The following is a 15,279-nucleotide window of genomic DNA, read 5'->3' on the forward strand; positions in this document are numbered from 1 at the left end:
CGAGGTCCTCAGCCCCTGACCCCTGACTCTGACCTTCTGGTCCCGCTAAAAGGGAGGGGGGGCAGGGAGGGCTGCTGCGTAAAGCCAGCCCGGAGCTGAGTTTATTAGCTGAGGGAGGGCTGGAGGCGGCTGCATTCCGACTCACAGACTGGAACATTTCTGTGATCCGCTGTAATGCACTGGGAGACACTGGGCACATTGCTGAAGTTTGACTCATAGGGACCGGGAGGGGGAAAGTAGGGGGGAGGGTGGTGGGGGGAGAGGAATGGGAGGAAGAGAGGAAGAGGAGAGGAGGGAAGGAAATCCCTTGAGAAATTTCTTTAAAAAAAGAGAACTTTCAAAATCCGCACCACCCCCACCCCCCTTTTTCTTTTAATAGGAACAGGCTGGACCCTTCGATTCCCCTCAGCTGGCGAGGTCGGGGCGGGGGGGGGGGAGGAGGTGGCAGAGGGGGAGGGCTGGGCAGTGATTCAAATCAGATCCTGGAACTTTCCTCAGGCAAGTCGTGCTTGGGGCGGGGGGCGGGGGTGTCTGTCTGGGACTCCTCGCCGGGACCGGGGGCTCCACGCGTGTCCCGCCGTCCCCCTCTGTAACTGTTGGCTGGTGGGCCGTACGTATGTGTGCTTGTGAGCGCGGGGGTCCTCCCCTGCAGAGTGTCTGTGTGAACGAGTCTGCCCCGGGTAAACATGGATGTGTGCTCGCGTACGTGCTGTCTGCGAGGGTGCGTGCGCTCAGGTATCTGAGTTTCCGGGAATTGTGCGCGGGTCGCTGCGCCGCGCGGCGGCCGGGGTTGGGCGGCAGCGCGGCATCCGCGGGCGGGTCGGGGCCGCGTCCCACGTTCCGGGTTCGGCGCTGCCTCCCCGCGAGCCGGCCGCGCGGGGTGTCCGCCGCCCGCCAGCCCGGGCGCCGCGCCGTGTCTGCAAGGTGGTGTGTCCCCGGGCCGCGAGCGCCGGCCCCCTCCCTCCCCTCCCCCTTGGCCCGCTCTCAGACTCAGATAAAGCATTTCCTTCCATTGTCATCCTACCCGGCCGGCCGGGCTGCCAGGGCCCTCCCCCTCCCGGCCCCCTCCCTTCCTCTCGCCGTCTCACAGTCGCTCCGCAGCCTCCGGCGACCGGGGGGATGTGAGGCCGGCGCCCCAGCCCCCCGCCCCGCCATGAGCCCCCCGCTCTGAGGGCCCCGGCCCCTGGATGCACAGCCCCGGCGCTGGTGAGTACTGGGCTGTCGCCCCCCGCCCGCCCCGCCCTGCGCGCGGCACCCAGCGCCGCCCGCCCGGGCTCGGGCTCCGGCTCGGGCTCCGGCTCGGGCTCCGGGCGGCCCCGCGGGCCCGGCCCGGCGTGCGCCCCCCCCGCCCGTGCCCGCCCCGCCCGTCTCCGCGGGGCTCTGGCAGGCTCCCGGCCCGGGCTGGTTCCGGGGCCGGAGGGTTCGGGCCTCCAGCGGGGCGCCCACATCCGCCAGCCGCGGGGCAGCGACAGGCCCGAGGGAGGGAGTTGGAGGCCCCGGGCCGCCGGTGCGCGGGCCCGGCGTCCCATCACCCCCGTTTGCGGGGAGAGCGGACCGGGGGACCCGGGAGTGAGGGACGGCTGCCGCGGCCCCGGGAGGGGGCGGTGCTCCGGAGCGGAAGGTTGGGAAGCGCAGGGCAAAGGGCAGGACCCATTGAGTTGGGGCCGGGCTCTTAGCCCCGGACATCAGCGCCCCCATCCCGCGAATCCCGGCCGGACCGTACTCCGACCCCTCCGCTGGGGAGAGTGTGATCCCTGGGAGGGAGGGTCTCTGACAGCGAGGTTTCTCTCAGCACCGCCCCCGCCCCCCACCTTTGCTCACCCATCAGGGTGAAGAGACACCTGTGCCCGAGTGAGCTGCGGAGGTGCTGGAGGGGCGCGGGAAGATGGTGACCGCAGGCTGTGTAGTGAGTGGTGGGGGACAGGATGTGTGCCCCCCAAGCCTGCGGTCTGTTGGTCCTGGGGAGTAAGAGCAGGCGGCAAATCTGGCAGCTGGGCTGGGCCCTGACGCCCAGAGTTTCTAGGCCTGTGGGCTGAGAGAGAGAGAAAGAGAGAGAGACCGACCTCTGGGGCTTGCAGGCCGCCCAGCTCCCCCTACCCCCATTTCCTTTCCTCCCGCTGCCCAGGCTACCCATTCGGATCTGACCTTGCCAGCCACTGGTGCTCCTCCCACCAAGTCCAGGCCATTCCCCGTCCCTGCTGGCTGTCCTGCATACCCCAGAGGGCTCCCCCTGCATCTGGACACTGGCTGTCTTGCTGCTGCCCATCCCTCCCCACACCCTCATTCAACATCTGCTTGAGGCCCAGCTCTGCCTTCCAGTTTCAGTGGCCCTGCTGGGGACTCAACATCTGGATTCATCAGCCTGTTCCCTGGACTTGCACCTGGATCCACGGGAACCTTCCTAAGACCCCTGCCCAGCCACTGGGCTGAAAGCAAAGAGAATGTGACTCAGTTTCCTACCTCCCAATGGGCCACCTCGGTGGCCCATTTCTCCCCCATAGCACCCCACAGGCCAGGTCCTCCAAGGGGTTTAGCCTGCCACACACTCCTGTCCTCATACCAGCCCTCTCGGAAGCTCCTTCTCCAGCCTCTACTACACATCTCTTAGCTCCTCCTTGCTCAGCATCTCAGCCTCCCTACTCTGCTCTCTGTTCCCTCTACGCACCTGAATTAATAAGTAAGTTTCCTCCTCTGTGGAGTCACTTCTGGGGAAACTAAGGCACAAAGCAGTCTTGCTGTGTTCTTCCCAGTGAACCTGGACTGGAACCAGGTCCTGGACCTGCTGGGACTCCTCCCCTGCCTTTAGTCCCCTGATGGTTCTCATCCCTGGCTTGGCCAGGCTCACAGCTGCTTCTTGGTATAACATCTGGAATGGCCCCGGGGAGTGTTCTCCCGAGGTCTCTGTGTTCCTTAGCTTGAGCCCAGGGATGGGTGTCTCTCTGGCCACCAAGTCTTAAGCTGTGATCCCGAGGCTGAGAAGGTTGCATTCAGGTCTTGCACTGACTATTCCAAGAATCTAAACTGGTCGCTCCGCTTTTATGCTGGAGCTCAGTTTCCCCATCAGTAAAATGACCACAGAGGAGGAGATGGATCGGTGGGGGCTCTTATGCCGACCACTTCCTTCAGGAATAATGGACCCCAGCTTTCATCCTGGTCTGGGAATGAGAGTTGGAACTTTCTCTTCGTCCATCCTCTCCTCAATTCGGATATGAAGCCCTTGGAAGTGAGAAACGCATGTGTGATGGGCGTACGAGCGGGGACCCTCCTGTAGCTGCAGGCGTCCTTGCCCAAGGCCAAAGCCTGCGTAACCCCTGGCATCTCTTTGTCTTCCTTCTCCTGACCTTTCATTTTAAGAGCTAGTAATTTTGAAGTTGGCAGGGGTCTGAGAGAAGATGAGCTAATGCAAGGCCCAGGGTCACCCAGCCAGGGAATGGCAGGCTGAGCAGGGCTGGGACCAGACCTTCTAACTCTGCCCATGCCCATTCTCCTGGCCTTCTTCTCCCCTGGCCTGGCTCAGGTCCTGCCCATGCCCCCTTCACGCCTCGGCCCTGACCTGTCCTCAGTCGGCGTTGAGACTGGGGCCTGTAGTGGGGTGTGGGGTATTGCTGGAAACAGGGCCGGGGTAAGGCGTGGGAGCTGGCCTCTGTCCTCCCCAAGGCTCTGGGACTGTGCGTTTATGTGTTGGATTTGTTCACTAGATGGGGCACTTCCTCTGGGGCAGGAAGCTTTGATTTCCTGTGGTGGGGATGCTGGTAGGATTAGAAGCGGGGGACTCAGCTCTGGGCCATCCCTGATGTTGTTGTTTGGAACCAAAAGGGGCAGAGTTTCTGCATAAAGCTGCTTTCCCTCACCCAGGGGAGGCAGGAAGGAGAGCATTGGTGAGGAGGCCTAGGCTAAGGCCAGAGGAGGAGGCCAAGAAGGCAATGAGATGGGGGGTGGGCAACACAGCAGGAAGCCTGGTCAGCAGGTGACCCTACCGGGTATTGTGTTTCCCTGTGATATTTCCCCCTGTTTCTGTGGCAACCTTCCCTGGGGGACCCAGGCTTTCGAGCTGCAGGAAAATGCCCCCAGACAGCCCTTTCCTTAGAGGTCTGAGTATTAGGAGGAGTCCCTCAATCTGGCCACCTCCTTTGCCATTTTGGCGCCTAGGCCCAGGGCTTGGGAATCTAGGCAAGTGGGTTGAGCGAGCACTGGGGGTCGGGGTGGGGGGCTGGGCTGGGTGGAGGCCCTTTTGCACCTCCCCGGGGGGACGGGAAAGAGAGGGCCTGCTGGACTTTGGGGAGGGCTCTGTGCCTCCCCTCATCCCATCTCCCCACTGTCCTCCAGCAGCTCTCCCCCTTCGAAGGGGGAGCTGGACAGCATGCTGCCTGGGGCAAGGGGTGGGGGGTGGCAGAGGCGGGAGGGATGTTTTCATCAGCAGAGCATAGCTCCTTTGGTCCTGGACCAGTTCCCAGAGGCAAAATAAATTCAGGATAGTGTCTGTTTAGTGTGGGTCAGCATGTGATGGGTGTGTGTGCACACTGGGTATGTGGTGGTGGGCCTGCATGTGTGCCCCTGGGCTGTGTATGTAGAGGTGGCGATCCACGTGGTGGCTCTCTGTTGGGTGTCTGGGGAACACGCACACGTGTAGTGCAGATGTGTGTCGTCTGTAGAGCTGTGCACCGTTGCAATTCGTGGCTCTGCGTGGGGTGTGTGGACACGTTTTGGGGGGACGTATGCCTGTGCAGGAGTGGCTTTTTTTTTTTTTTTTTTTGTGGTACGTGGGCCTCTCACTGTCGTGGCCTCTCCCGTTGTGGAGCACAGGCTCCGGACGCGCAGGCTCAGCGGCCATGGCTCACGGGCCCAGCCGCTCCGCGGCATGTGGGATCTTCCCGGACCGGGGCACGAACCCGTGTCCCCTGCATCGGCAGGCGGACTCTCAACCACTGCGCCACCAGGGGAGCCCAGGAGTGGCTTTTTTAATGGAAGTCCAGGTATCTGCTGGAAAGCATTTTCATCCCTCCTCAAATGCCGGTTCCCAGAGCATTTGCTTTAGAGTCACCTGGGAATGTATTAAAAATAAAGATCTTCAGGCCCCATTTCAGATAGACTCAGAGTCCGCAGGGGTTGGGTCTAGGAATCTGGAGTTTGACATGCGCTTCAGTGAGCCGGTGCAAAGCCGTGTTTGAGGACTGCCAATCTCTTCATATTTTCTTTTGAGGAAACTGAGACCCACAGAAGGTATGTGGTTTGTCCAAGGACACAGGGATATTAAGAGGAAGAACCAGGACAAAATTCAAGCCTTTCAAGACCAATCCAGGACCCACCCATGCGTCCCCTGCGGTGTACATGTCCACACTCAGCGTGATGCCGTGGACCACATGGGACTGGTGCGGATGCTTACTGGGCCTTGACCTTTTTCCCTGGGGTCCCGGGCTTCCCGACCTTGCTCTTCCTGTTATATCCTGCTTCCTCCTCCCTGGGGAAGTCCTGGAACTGTTGCTCGTCAGTCCTAAAAGTGAGGTTGGCAACCAGAAGGCCCCCTTTACTGAGCCAGGCATTCAGCTGTTTCGTTACTCACTGGATGCTTACTGAGCCTTGCTGGGTGCCAGGTCCCAGGCACAGATACACAGTGAACACAGAGGCAGGGCATCTGCCCTCAGGGAACTTCCACTCTAGTGGAGGAGACAGTAAGACAAGTAGGCAAGTAAAGAAATGAGTATATACACCTAGTTACCCATTGCGCTAAACCCTAAGAAGGAAATGAACCAGGTGCAGTGATAGAGAATAACAAGGTGGCACTAACTAGACAGGGCGGCCAGGGGAGGCCTGCTTGAGAAGTGACATCGATGCCTGCTCTCACCCCCCCAGACTAGAAGTGAGCCCTCAGAGCTTCTGAGCCATTCTTGGCAACCGCCTGGGTCCAGGTGAGAGACCTGGGCTGAGTGCTGGCAGGGGACTGGAGCGCAATCTCTAGCCTTTTGCCTGGCAGGGAACAGCAGGGTCTCGGCTGCTCGAGCCATCCCCAGAGGCTGGCAGAAGGGGCGAGGAGGAGGGAGGGCTGGACAGGGCTGGACCCAGCCTGCTTCGGCGCCTGGGGGAGCAGCCTCTTCCCCCGTCGTGGGGCCGAGTCCAGGGCCCTGTCGACATGTCAGGGGTTGGGAAGGCGGCAGCCTCTCTCAAGTGCCAGCCCATTCCTGACCCTCCTGCCTCACCTTCCTCCCACCTCGTTCCCTTCCTCCCATCTCCCCACCCTACAACTCCAGTGCCAAGTCCCTCCTCTCTTGGTCTAGCCTGGCTGCCTCTGTGGCCACTGGGATTTATTTACCTGGCTCAGGAATCACCCGGGGGGGGGGGGTGTCAAGGCTTAGAGAGGAGCTGGGCCCTGGAAGAGAGGACACACCAGAAAGAAGGGCTGGGGCAGGGGCCAGCGAGGACAGGGCAAAGGGAGGGCCGAGGCTGGCCGAGCGGGGGGCCGGGGCAGGAGAGAGGGAGCAGAGGAGATCTTTGGCTGGGCGCTCCAGAGCTGCTCCTGGGCCCTTGGAATCTGCTCCTCAAACTGGGTGAGCCTCTGAGCGGGGGGCTTGGGAGGTGTTGGGTGGGGGCAGCAGATGACAGCTAGAAGGCAGTGCCCCCCCCCCCGGTCCCCTGGCAGCCCCACCTCTTCACCCCCGTCTCAGGAGGTTCACTTTTACATCAGCAAGCAGCCTTGAGACCCTCTCACCTCCGGGCTCTTCTCGTGGTAGCTCTTCCCTGGGGCCCCAGAGCTGGCAGCTGCAGGATGGTCGGGCCCTTTGCTCAGAGAGCTGAATATCAGAGGAGCCCTCACGTGAGAGAAGAGGCCCCGTCAGGCCTCCCACCCTCCAACCCGCTGCCTGGAGTCTTTCAACCCTGGCCTCCTTTAGGCTGCTGGGTGCAGTCACCCCCTGGACTCCTGTGTCTCCCAGGCCTTCTGCCCAGGATGGGGAGGGGACATCCCATGAGGAGGGCCCTGGACTAAACTCTCCATCCCCACCCCTTCACCAGCCACTTCCTTTTTTCCCCATGTTGCCTGCAGGGATTGGAAACCCTGGTGGGCAGAGACCCTGGGCTTTCAGGGCGAGCCTGGTGCCCTGGAGGGAATGAAGGGGACCCCATCTCTCTTCGGGAGTCCAGCTCAGCTCTCTTGCACCCCGAGGAGGCCAGCTCTGGCTCCTGCAGCGGTCCCCCCCACCCCAGCCCTGGAAGTCCCATTCCTCCCTCCCCCGCTGCCAGGATGACAGGGAGAAGCGGGGCAGGCGGGGAGCCACAGGTTCGGAAAGCGTCGGGGTGGGGGAATTCGGCGACGGGCCGTAACTGTCTTGTTTTGCTCGCCCCACAAACCTGCACGGGCATCCGCTGCGCCCTCCTGGGCGTTCAAGTTGTGGAACTGCTCTCAGAATGACGGGCTGGTAGCACCCGGTTGGGGCAGGGGGTGGGGGTGGGGTGAAGGGGGGAGCCCCAGGCCAGGGGGAGCTGGAGGGTTAAAAATAGCAACAGCCGGGTTTCGGTTAGCAAATGTGGAGGCGGGGAGCTGGAGGCGGGGCAGGCGGCAGGCCGTGTTTGCCCGCAGCTCAGGGCTGTGTTTCCCCTGGGTCCCAGGAGTGAGTCACGGTGGAGTCGGTGGAGTCGCTGATGAGGTGCTGGCACAGCACCCCACCCCCACCGGGCGAGGGGCTGGGCGCAGGCTTCATCTCCGGGGTGCTAGAGGCTGTGCATCTCCCTTCCAGGCCTTCAGAGCCATCTTGAGAGTTGGGCCAAGGAGATTGTGTGATAGAGGGGAAGAAGCTTGCGTTCTCATACCAAAGACCTGGGTTTGAATCCCAGCTGAATGGCTCTGGGACCTCCTGCGAGGCTGCCACGGGCTCTGAGACTTGATTTCCTCGTCTTTCACGTGGGGATTTGCTCACATGCGCGTGTTAACTCTCAGTGGATTCTAATGCACCCTACAGATGAGAATGGTCACCCTCGACTCTCCTGTGCCCATTGCAGAGCTTGGCAGAAGGGCCTTCCGAGTGAGGACACAGAGGGAGGAATGTGGCAGTGTCCTCGTTTCTCCTGCAAACCACTGAGTGTAACCTTGGGCACACAGCTCTCTGTGCCTCAGTTTCTCCATCTCTGTAATATGAAAATAATCGTAGTTTCAAGCTCCTGGAGTTGTTCTCAAGATTAAAGTAAGTAAGGTTAGCACCGTGTCTGGTATGAAGTCAGTACACACAGAATATTATCACTGTTATTGATGTTATTGTTCATATTTTTGAAGGTCAGGGATAGGGAATGTTAAAGACATGAAGAACAGAAACTGGGCTCGGCCCCAGTTCACAGGAAAAACCAGGCCAAATTCACTGTTCCAGATTCCTCCACCCATAAGGGCCTGGAACGGCAGGAGTCTATAGCCAGAAGTCGCAGGGTGGACCCCTTCTCTCTTTCACTCCCCCACCCCTGGCCTCTCCCAGTGAGGCAGGATGCGGGGGAACCTGAGGGCCTCGCTGCCAGCTGGCCCCGGGGAGGGTCTGGGATGGGACTGGCCCTGATGGCCCTGCTGTGGAGTAAGTACCTTGCCAGCATCTGTTGGGGTGACCTTTATTTTAGCCCCCTCCCTGGCAGCTTTTAAGAGGAGCGTGAGGCAGAGGAGGGATGAGAAGGTCAGTGATGTCAGCAGTCTGTATTCCCAGCACAGTGGCCCTGGAAGAGGCAGCAGGCATTTCTTTCAGGAAATGATCATTATTCAGCCTACAGGCATCCATTAAGTCAGTCCTGACTTTGTGCCCAGGCCTGTGCTAGGCCCTCTGTGTGATTCGGGAGAAGCGGAGGATGCTGAGCTGTAGATAATGCGGAACTCCAGACGATATGGGGTCCAAGAATATAATACGTGGAATCAGTGAAAGCCCTACGTCCCAGTTCTCACGGGAACCAGAGGTCGCATCCTGACTTTGCCGCCCATTGGCAGTGCCGTCTTGATATCGTGTGGGTGCACATACACATATCAGTTCTGTTTTATTATTCCAGAGGCAGTTCCTGTGCATCGTAGGCAATCAGACAACACAGAGGAGCAAAAATGAAAGAATAAGAAACATCCCGATCCCAGCAGTGGGAGATCACTGCCACGGTACCTCAGTGTACACCTTCCCATCTCCTGACATGCCTTTATACACCGTGCTTCTTACCAAAACGAGGCCATACCACGTATGCCATTCTTTTCAGTCAGTGATCTCCACCTTCCAGTGCAGTAAATTTTCATCTCATCGCATTCGCAGTTGGCTAGAAATTGTCCTTCACAGCTGGTTTGTCCAAATCTGTACCCAGGACTGTGCATCTGGCTTTTGAATTCCCTGAAAGCTGTGTTAAGCACCCTGGCTGGATCTGTGGTCTGGAAAAACCCCAGCTGAGTGAGTCTCAAGGGCAGCCCTGGCCACAAAAGGGAATCGTGTCACCTGGAGAATCTGCCCGACAGAGTTCTGCCATCTTCCAAAAATAACAGGCAAAATGAGTGGGATTCTGGGGCATCACGGGGATGGGGATCTGGTATTCACTGTCATGAATATTAATGTGGCATCCCTGTGAGTGCCAGCATTCATAGCTTGTTGCTATTCACGGATTCATATCCGTGATGCCCCAGGCCATGGAGCAGGCCGGGGTCTCGCTGTGGCCTCTCTCCCCGCCCCAGGTCCAAGGGTGCTGATGGCTGTTTGGTGTTGTTCCTAGTTCCCGGGAGCCTGCCCTGAAGATGGGTGCTCCCTTTTGCACTTGTGGGCACCTCCATCCTTGCCCGCGGCCTGCCCGGGTGTGTGAGGCCTGGGCAAGAGAGGGAGAGAGAAAGAGAGAGAGAGAGAGAGAGAGAGAGAGCGCGCACCCATCCCCTCCCTGGGGGATTTGGTTCACTCCCAAGTAGCCGCTGGGGGGTGGGGGGGGTCTTGCTCTGGTTATGCAACGTGCATTTTAGACAGGGCTTGACAGTTTCCAGAGGGCTTTCACACAGCATTGATGCTCCCTGGCACCTGGGGGTTTGCTCGTTTAGTTATACCCTGCTGGGGGCAGCTTACAGGAAATGATAAAATGGTAATATGTACATTTAAAAAGCAGGGAAAACGTAAGATGAAAAAGGGAGTGAGGATGGGGCCGTAAGATGAAAAAGGAAGTGAGGATGGGGTCGGGGAGTGCCTCCTGGACATGAAGAAGCAAGTGAGGGACACGGGCAGATATGATTCAGTTTTTATTTTTGTTGTTGTTTTCTGGATGGAGTACCGGCACTGTGAGAACATGTGAGTCACGCCCAGGCCTTCAGATGTTGGGACCGCACTGTGTCCTGTGTGACCCCTTGGTGGCCTTACCTCACCTCGGTGGGTGGGACTAGTTGTAAACACCAGTGTAGTGATTATAGCTTAGGTTCTGGAGTCCCAGAAGCCCCACTTGCCACCTGTGTGACCTCGGCAAGTTTCTTAACCTCTCTGAGCCTCAGTTTCCTTCCTTGGTAACGTGAGGATGGTAGCAGTATCGACCTCATGGGGTGGTTGTGAGGACCAAAGGAGATAGTACAAGTCAGACACTCAGCACAGTAACCAGCACCCAGTAAGCATTCAGCACGTGGTTGTTGATCATACTAATACTACTAGTTACTGCTAATAATAAAATAATAACGATGGACATTAATATCATAGCTTAAGCTTTTCCCTGGCAGTCTCGGGAGTGGGCTGAGTGGCCTCGTGGGTGGCACAGGTGAGGGGAGCCAGGAAGGCACATCTGGGAGAGGCAGAACCGGCGGGAGGCAGAGGGGGGGTGCGCAGGGAAGCAGGGTCTCCAGAAGCTGAGGGATCAGTGAGGGCGAGGGCATGAACAGGAGACCTCAGAGGGGAGAAAGGAGCGGCTCCGAGACAGCCCCGGGGCGGTGACTGTGCTTCCTGTTGGGGCAAGCGCTGGCCCTTGAGAAAGACTGGCTGGGGCTGGCGGGCGGCTAAGAGGGAGCAGCTGGTCTAAGTGGGGCACCAGGGGGTGGGGGAGGGGGAGAGACAAAGGCAGAAGCTGATAGAAACTCGACTCTTCTCCCCGTGTTACAGATGGGGGCCCCATCTTGACTGCTCGGGCTGTTTTGCTTATGATAGGAAAGATGGTGGTTAGACATCATGCTGAACTTCCTGTTTCAGGGATTGGTGCTCCGGGAACAGGGGAGTGAGGGTAAGTGGGAACTGGGGTTTTTGAGGCCTTTCGGGACCTGGGAAACCCTAGGGCAGGCTGGACCAGGGGTCTGGGCGTGGGACTGGAGGAACCTGCCTGCTCAGGGATGTTGCACGCCCTGGGCCCCTGAGCAAGTGGCTCTGCCCACCCTTTCCCACCTTCACAGAGGGCAGCCAGGGAAGGCTGAGTGGTGGTCCGAGAGGCCCCGGGAGCGGGGGCGGGCCGGGCTTGGAGGGACTTCTGGTTTTCTTTGCCAGAGGGCAGGGAGGCTCTCCAGGGAGCGCCAGTCCCAGGAACTGCCAGCCGCTCACAACTCAGAACGGCCCAGCTCCCCCTGCCATCTGTGAGGAGAGGCCACAAAATGGAATGGACTTGGGGCAGGGACAAGGAGCCAGGGAGGACGCTTTCCCACCCCCAGGGAGCGCAAGCTGCCGCTGCCATGGTTACGTCTGCTTCCTGTTTGATTCATCTCAAACAGCAGAAAGGGGGGTGCCGGCTCCCAGCTCGGGCCGCCGCTGCGTGGGGCTGTTTACAACTGCCCCATGTGGGATTCCCAGAAAGAGACTCCAAACCGGACATCCTGCGGCTGCAAAATACCCAGGTGTCAAGAGCTAAAAATAGCTGCCCCAGGGCCCCAGGCGCGGGGAAAGGGGCATGCTGGCTGCGGAGGCGGAGGGCCGGCCTTGCGGCCCTCACGTCCAGCCTCCCGCCTGGCGCACAGCTGCTGAGCCTGCAGAGCGGCGGCCCCCTGCCTCGGCCTGACTGGAGGCCTTTGTCTGGGCAGGTCCACATCCCAGGCCGCTCACCTGGGAGCCGAGCCTCTGCCCGCCCCGCCCGCCCTCCCAGCGGAGCGTGCTTTGAGAAAGCCTCAGAGGGACTCAGGAGCAACTAAAGAAGGGACAGGGCAGGGCACCCGACCGCCTGGAAGATGAAGCCGGTGCTCTTCCAAGGTCGCCGGCTCCTGTCCCCACGTACAGTACGAAATCATTTCTTAGAATCTGCAGAGTCAACAGTTGCTATCTATAAGTGATTTGGGGGGGCTTGTCTTCACGGGGGCCCAAAAGTGGAACAGGCAGCTTCTGCCCTCTAACCTGCAGCAGGGCTGGAGTTGGCCGCCGGCTCGGGTCTCTGGGGGGCTATGGGATTTTTGGATCTTTCCCTGTGCCCTGCCGGGTCCTGCATTTGCTGTCCCCCCCGCTGGCCTGTGGCAGTGGAAGTGCTGGGGAGCAGCAGCGGAGAGCATTGCTTGAGAACATGGATTCTGGAGCCCAGTTGCCTGGCTCGAGTCCCAGCTCAGCCACTCCCATGTTCTGTGCCTTCAGACAAGTTATTTAATACTGCTGGGCCTCAGTTGACTAGTCTATATAATGGGGATAAAAACAGTAACCACCTCATAGGTTTGTCATGAGGGTTAGGCGAATTAGCAAACGTAGGCCACCTAGAACAACTCCCGGCACATAGTAAAGTGTTAGTTTACAAAAGTTCAGAGGGCGGAGAAAGAGAAGAGCCTGTGGTTGGGAGAGTCGGGATAAGAGATGGGACCGGGACTACATCTGGGAGACAGTGGACTGTGGCAGACGAGGGGAGGACACAGGTGGTATCAGACACCGAAATGCTTGTGCCAGAGGGAGGCTGCAGACTAGCCTGGGAGCAAGCAGTGTGAATCCCGACCACTGTGGGAGCACCCGCCATGTGCTCCCTGCTTCACACACAGCACTGCTCATCTCACACAGCCTCTTCCCCGTCCATATTCTTTATCCTCTTATTTCAGAGGCATAGCCAAGTCTTGCCCAGGCTGCGACGTGTCCCTGGCTCTCCCTGCCGGTCACTGAGGGAGTCAGAGTTTGAACCCAGGTCCATCTGACCTCACAGCCAATGGCCTCTGTTCTGTGGACCCTCACTTCTGTCACTTCATGGGGCAGGAGTTTCCAGCCAGCGAGCAGCCCACTGGGCTCTGGATAAATCTGAGTAATAAGCAGCTTGGTGCCAAGATACTGAGCAATAGAATTAATAACCAGCAGAGAATTTCTGGAAGGGGAACACAAGGAACTGTTAAAAGGGGTTGAGTCTAGGGAAGGTCTAGGGAGTTGGATGAGTGAGAAACTTCTGGTTTCATACTTTCAGGGGCTCTTTGAATTACTGTGGTGTCTGCAAGTAGTGTACTTTTCAATTAAAAAAACAACACCTGTGGGCTGTACCTTAAACTCCTTAAAGTGAGAGCCAGGTTTTATTCACTTTTCCATCCCTTCAAGACCTGGACCAGGGATTCCCTGGTGGCGCAGTGGTTGAGAGTCCGCCTGCCGATGCAGGGGACACGGGTTCGTGCCCCGGTCCGGGAAGATCCCACATGCTGCGGAGCGGCTGGGCCGGTGAGCCATGGCCGCTGAGCCTGCGCGTCCAGAGCCTATGCTCCGTAACGGGAGAAGCCACAACAGTGAAAGGCCTGTGTACCGCACACACACAAAAAAAAGACCTGGACCAGTGACCTCACACAGAGGTACTTAGTACCTGCTTTTGGGATCCACTTCTTGGGTTTCCCCCTGCACTGGTCTGGTCTGGCCTGGCTGTACCACTGACCTGCTGGGTGACCATGACATAGCCCCTTGCCCTCTTTCTTTCCCTCTCTGGGAAGTGAGAGTGTTGGCCTGCACAATCTCTAAAGCCCCATCAGGTCCTAATGTACACTGCACAGTCCTCACTCAGTGTCAGAGAGTCGGGCAACCATGATGTTCTCTCTTCTGTTTATTTATTCTTGGACCTTCCTGAAGCCATTTCACCCCCAGCTTTGTCTTCTTTGCCAGCCCCCCGCGAAGTCAAACTTCGTCTGCCCATGTCAGGGGAAGCAGACCCGAGCTGAGGAGGGCAGGCGGGTGGTGGAGGGAGTCCGCCCTGGACGCAGGGCTTGGCCTCTTGCTCCTGCCTGTTTTCCTCTGCCTGCAGGGCCTGGGTCTGCCTGCTTCTCCTTTTTCAGCTCCTCAGGAGACCAGGGAGGGGGACACAGCCTCGACAAAGACATCAGAGGCGTCAGGAGGGGGCTTGTGGGTGGCGTTGCTCCTGGGGAAGCCCTCCCCTGATGCAGGGCTGGCAGCACTGGGAGAGCAGGCGGTCAGGCCAGGCTCGGGTTTCCAGTCGCATCTGCTGGGCAGGTGAGGGCCTGGGGCAACAAGGGAGGAGTGGGAGGCCAGCTTGTGCTTAGGGGACAGAAGAGTGGCATTTGTGTCTGCCCTGGAGGTTGCTGAGGGCCGGGGTGGACCCATTAGGGTGGGATTTCTGGGTAAGATCAGGTGTCTGGTTGGGGAAGGTGACTTGATAGGAACCGCAGCACGAGGTAAACTGCCTCTTCAGCCTGACCAGAGTTGCTTCCAAAGAAGGTAGAAATAGGGGGGTGGCCAGGATTCCAGAAATGAGAGCTCTCCACCCAGGTCCGGAGCTGTGTGGAGAAGGGTCCAGCCCTATGCAGTGTTTTCTGTCCCTCGGGTCCATTCACTCCTGATTTTATTTCAGTCTGACCCCAAATTAATGGTAATGGCGCTTTGAGAGGGGCTGATGAGAAGAGGGGTCCCCAGATTCATCCCCAAGCCTGGGATGCCGCTTCTGCTTTCAGTTCAGCCACTGACTGGGTGCCTTTAGTTACTCTCCTCTCTCTGGTACACAGGAGAGCTGTCCCCCAGATCTTATCTCTGTTGCTCTGGGCTCTTCTGAATCCAAAGGCTCTCAGTACAAACCTAGGGGGTTGGAGGAGAAGCAGAACTTTTTCGAGGCATTGCTTTTCGAAGCTGCCCCTGTCGGCAATACACACACACACACACGCACACGCGCACGCACACACACACGCACACGCACACGCGCACACACACACACACACACAGCTTTTCTGAACAGAGTTTATATCATCATAGATCATCATCACAGAACATCCCTTTTGGGCCCCGTAACAAACACGACAGAGTTCAGGGCCATTAGCTTTTGTCCTATCCACAGGGTGCACGGTGTCCGGAACCCATGGTTACCAGGGGAGCTGGGCACAGAGAAGCTGGCTGTGCTCCCACGCGTGAGTGTTGCTGGCCAGCCCTCAGGCAGGGACCGAGGGAGCTAGGGGAGAATTCCCAG

The 15,279-nt window shown here is 58.8% G+C and overlaps 1 protein-coding gene across 9 annotated transcripts in view; it reads left to right on the forward strand.

Annotated features, from left to right (window-relative positions):
- The first annotated feature begins 671 nt into the window (after window positions 1–671).
- The window catches only part of HDAC7 (histone deacetylase 7), a 35,795-nt gene continuing 21,187 nt past the window's right edge, over window positions 672–15,279 (forward strand). For 3 of the 9 annotated variants that reach the window (XM_033866863.2, XM_033866865.2, XM_033866866.2), the window contains exon 1: window positions 5,412–6,542. In XM_033866863.2, coding sequence (XP_033722754.1) covers window positions 6,128–6,542 — 415 coding nt within the window. In that variant the 5' untranslated portion in view covers window positions 5,412–6,127. Of the gene's footprint in view, window positions 736–845; window positions 1,207–5,411; window positions 6,543–11,039; window positions 11,170–15,156; window positions 15,221–15,279 lie in introns of those variants that run through there. The other 6 variants (XM_033866864.2, XM_033866867.2, XM_073788768.1 and 3 more) reach the window with 5 other exon arrangements.

The sequence above is a fragment of the Tursiops truncatus genome, chromosome 11, assembly GCF_011762595.2.
Source record: "Tursiops truncatus isolate mTurTru1 chromosome 11, mTurTru1.mat.Y, whole genome shotgun sequence".
In the NCBI taxonomy this organism is placed as follows: domain Eukaryota; kingdom Metazoa; phylum Chordata; class Mammalia; order Artiodactyla; family Delphinidae; genus Tursiops; species Tursiops truncatus.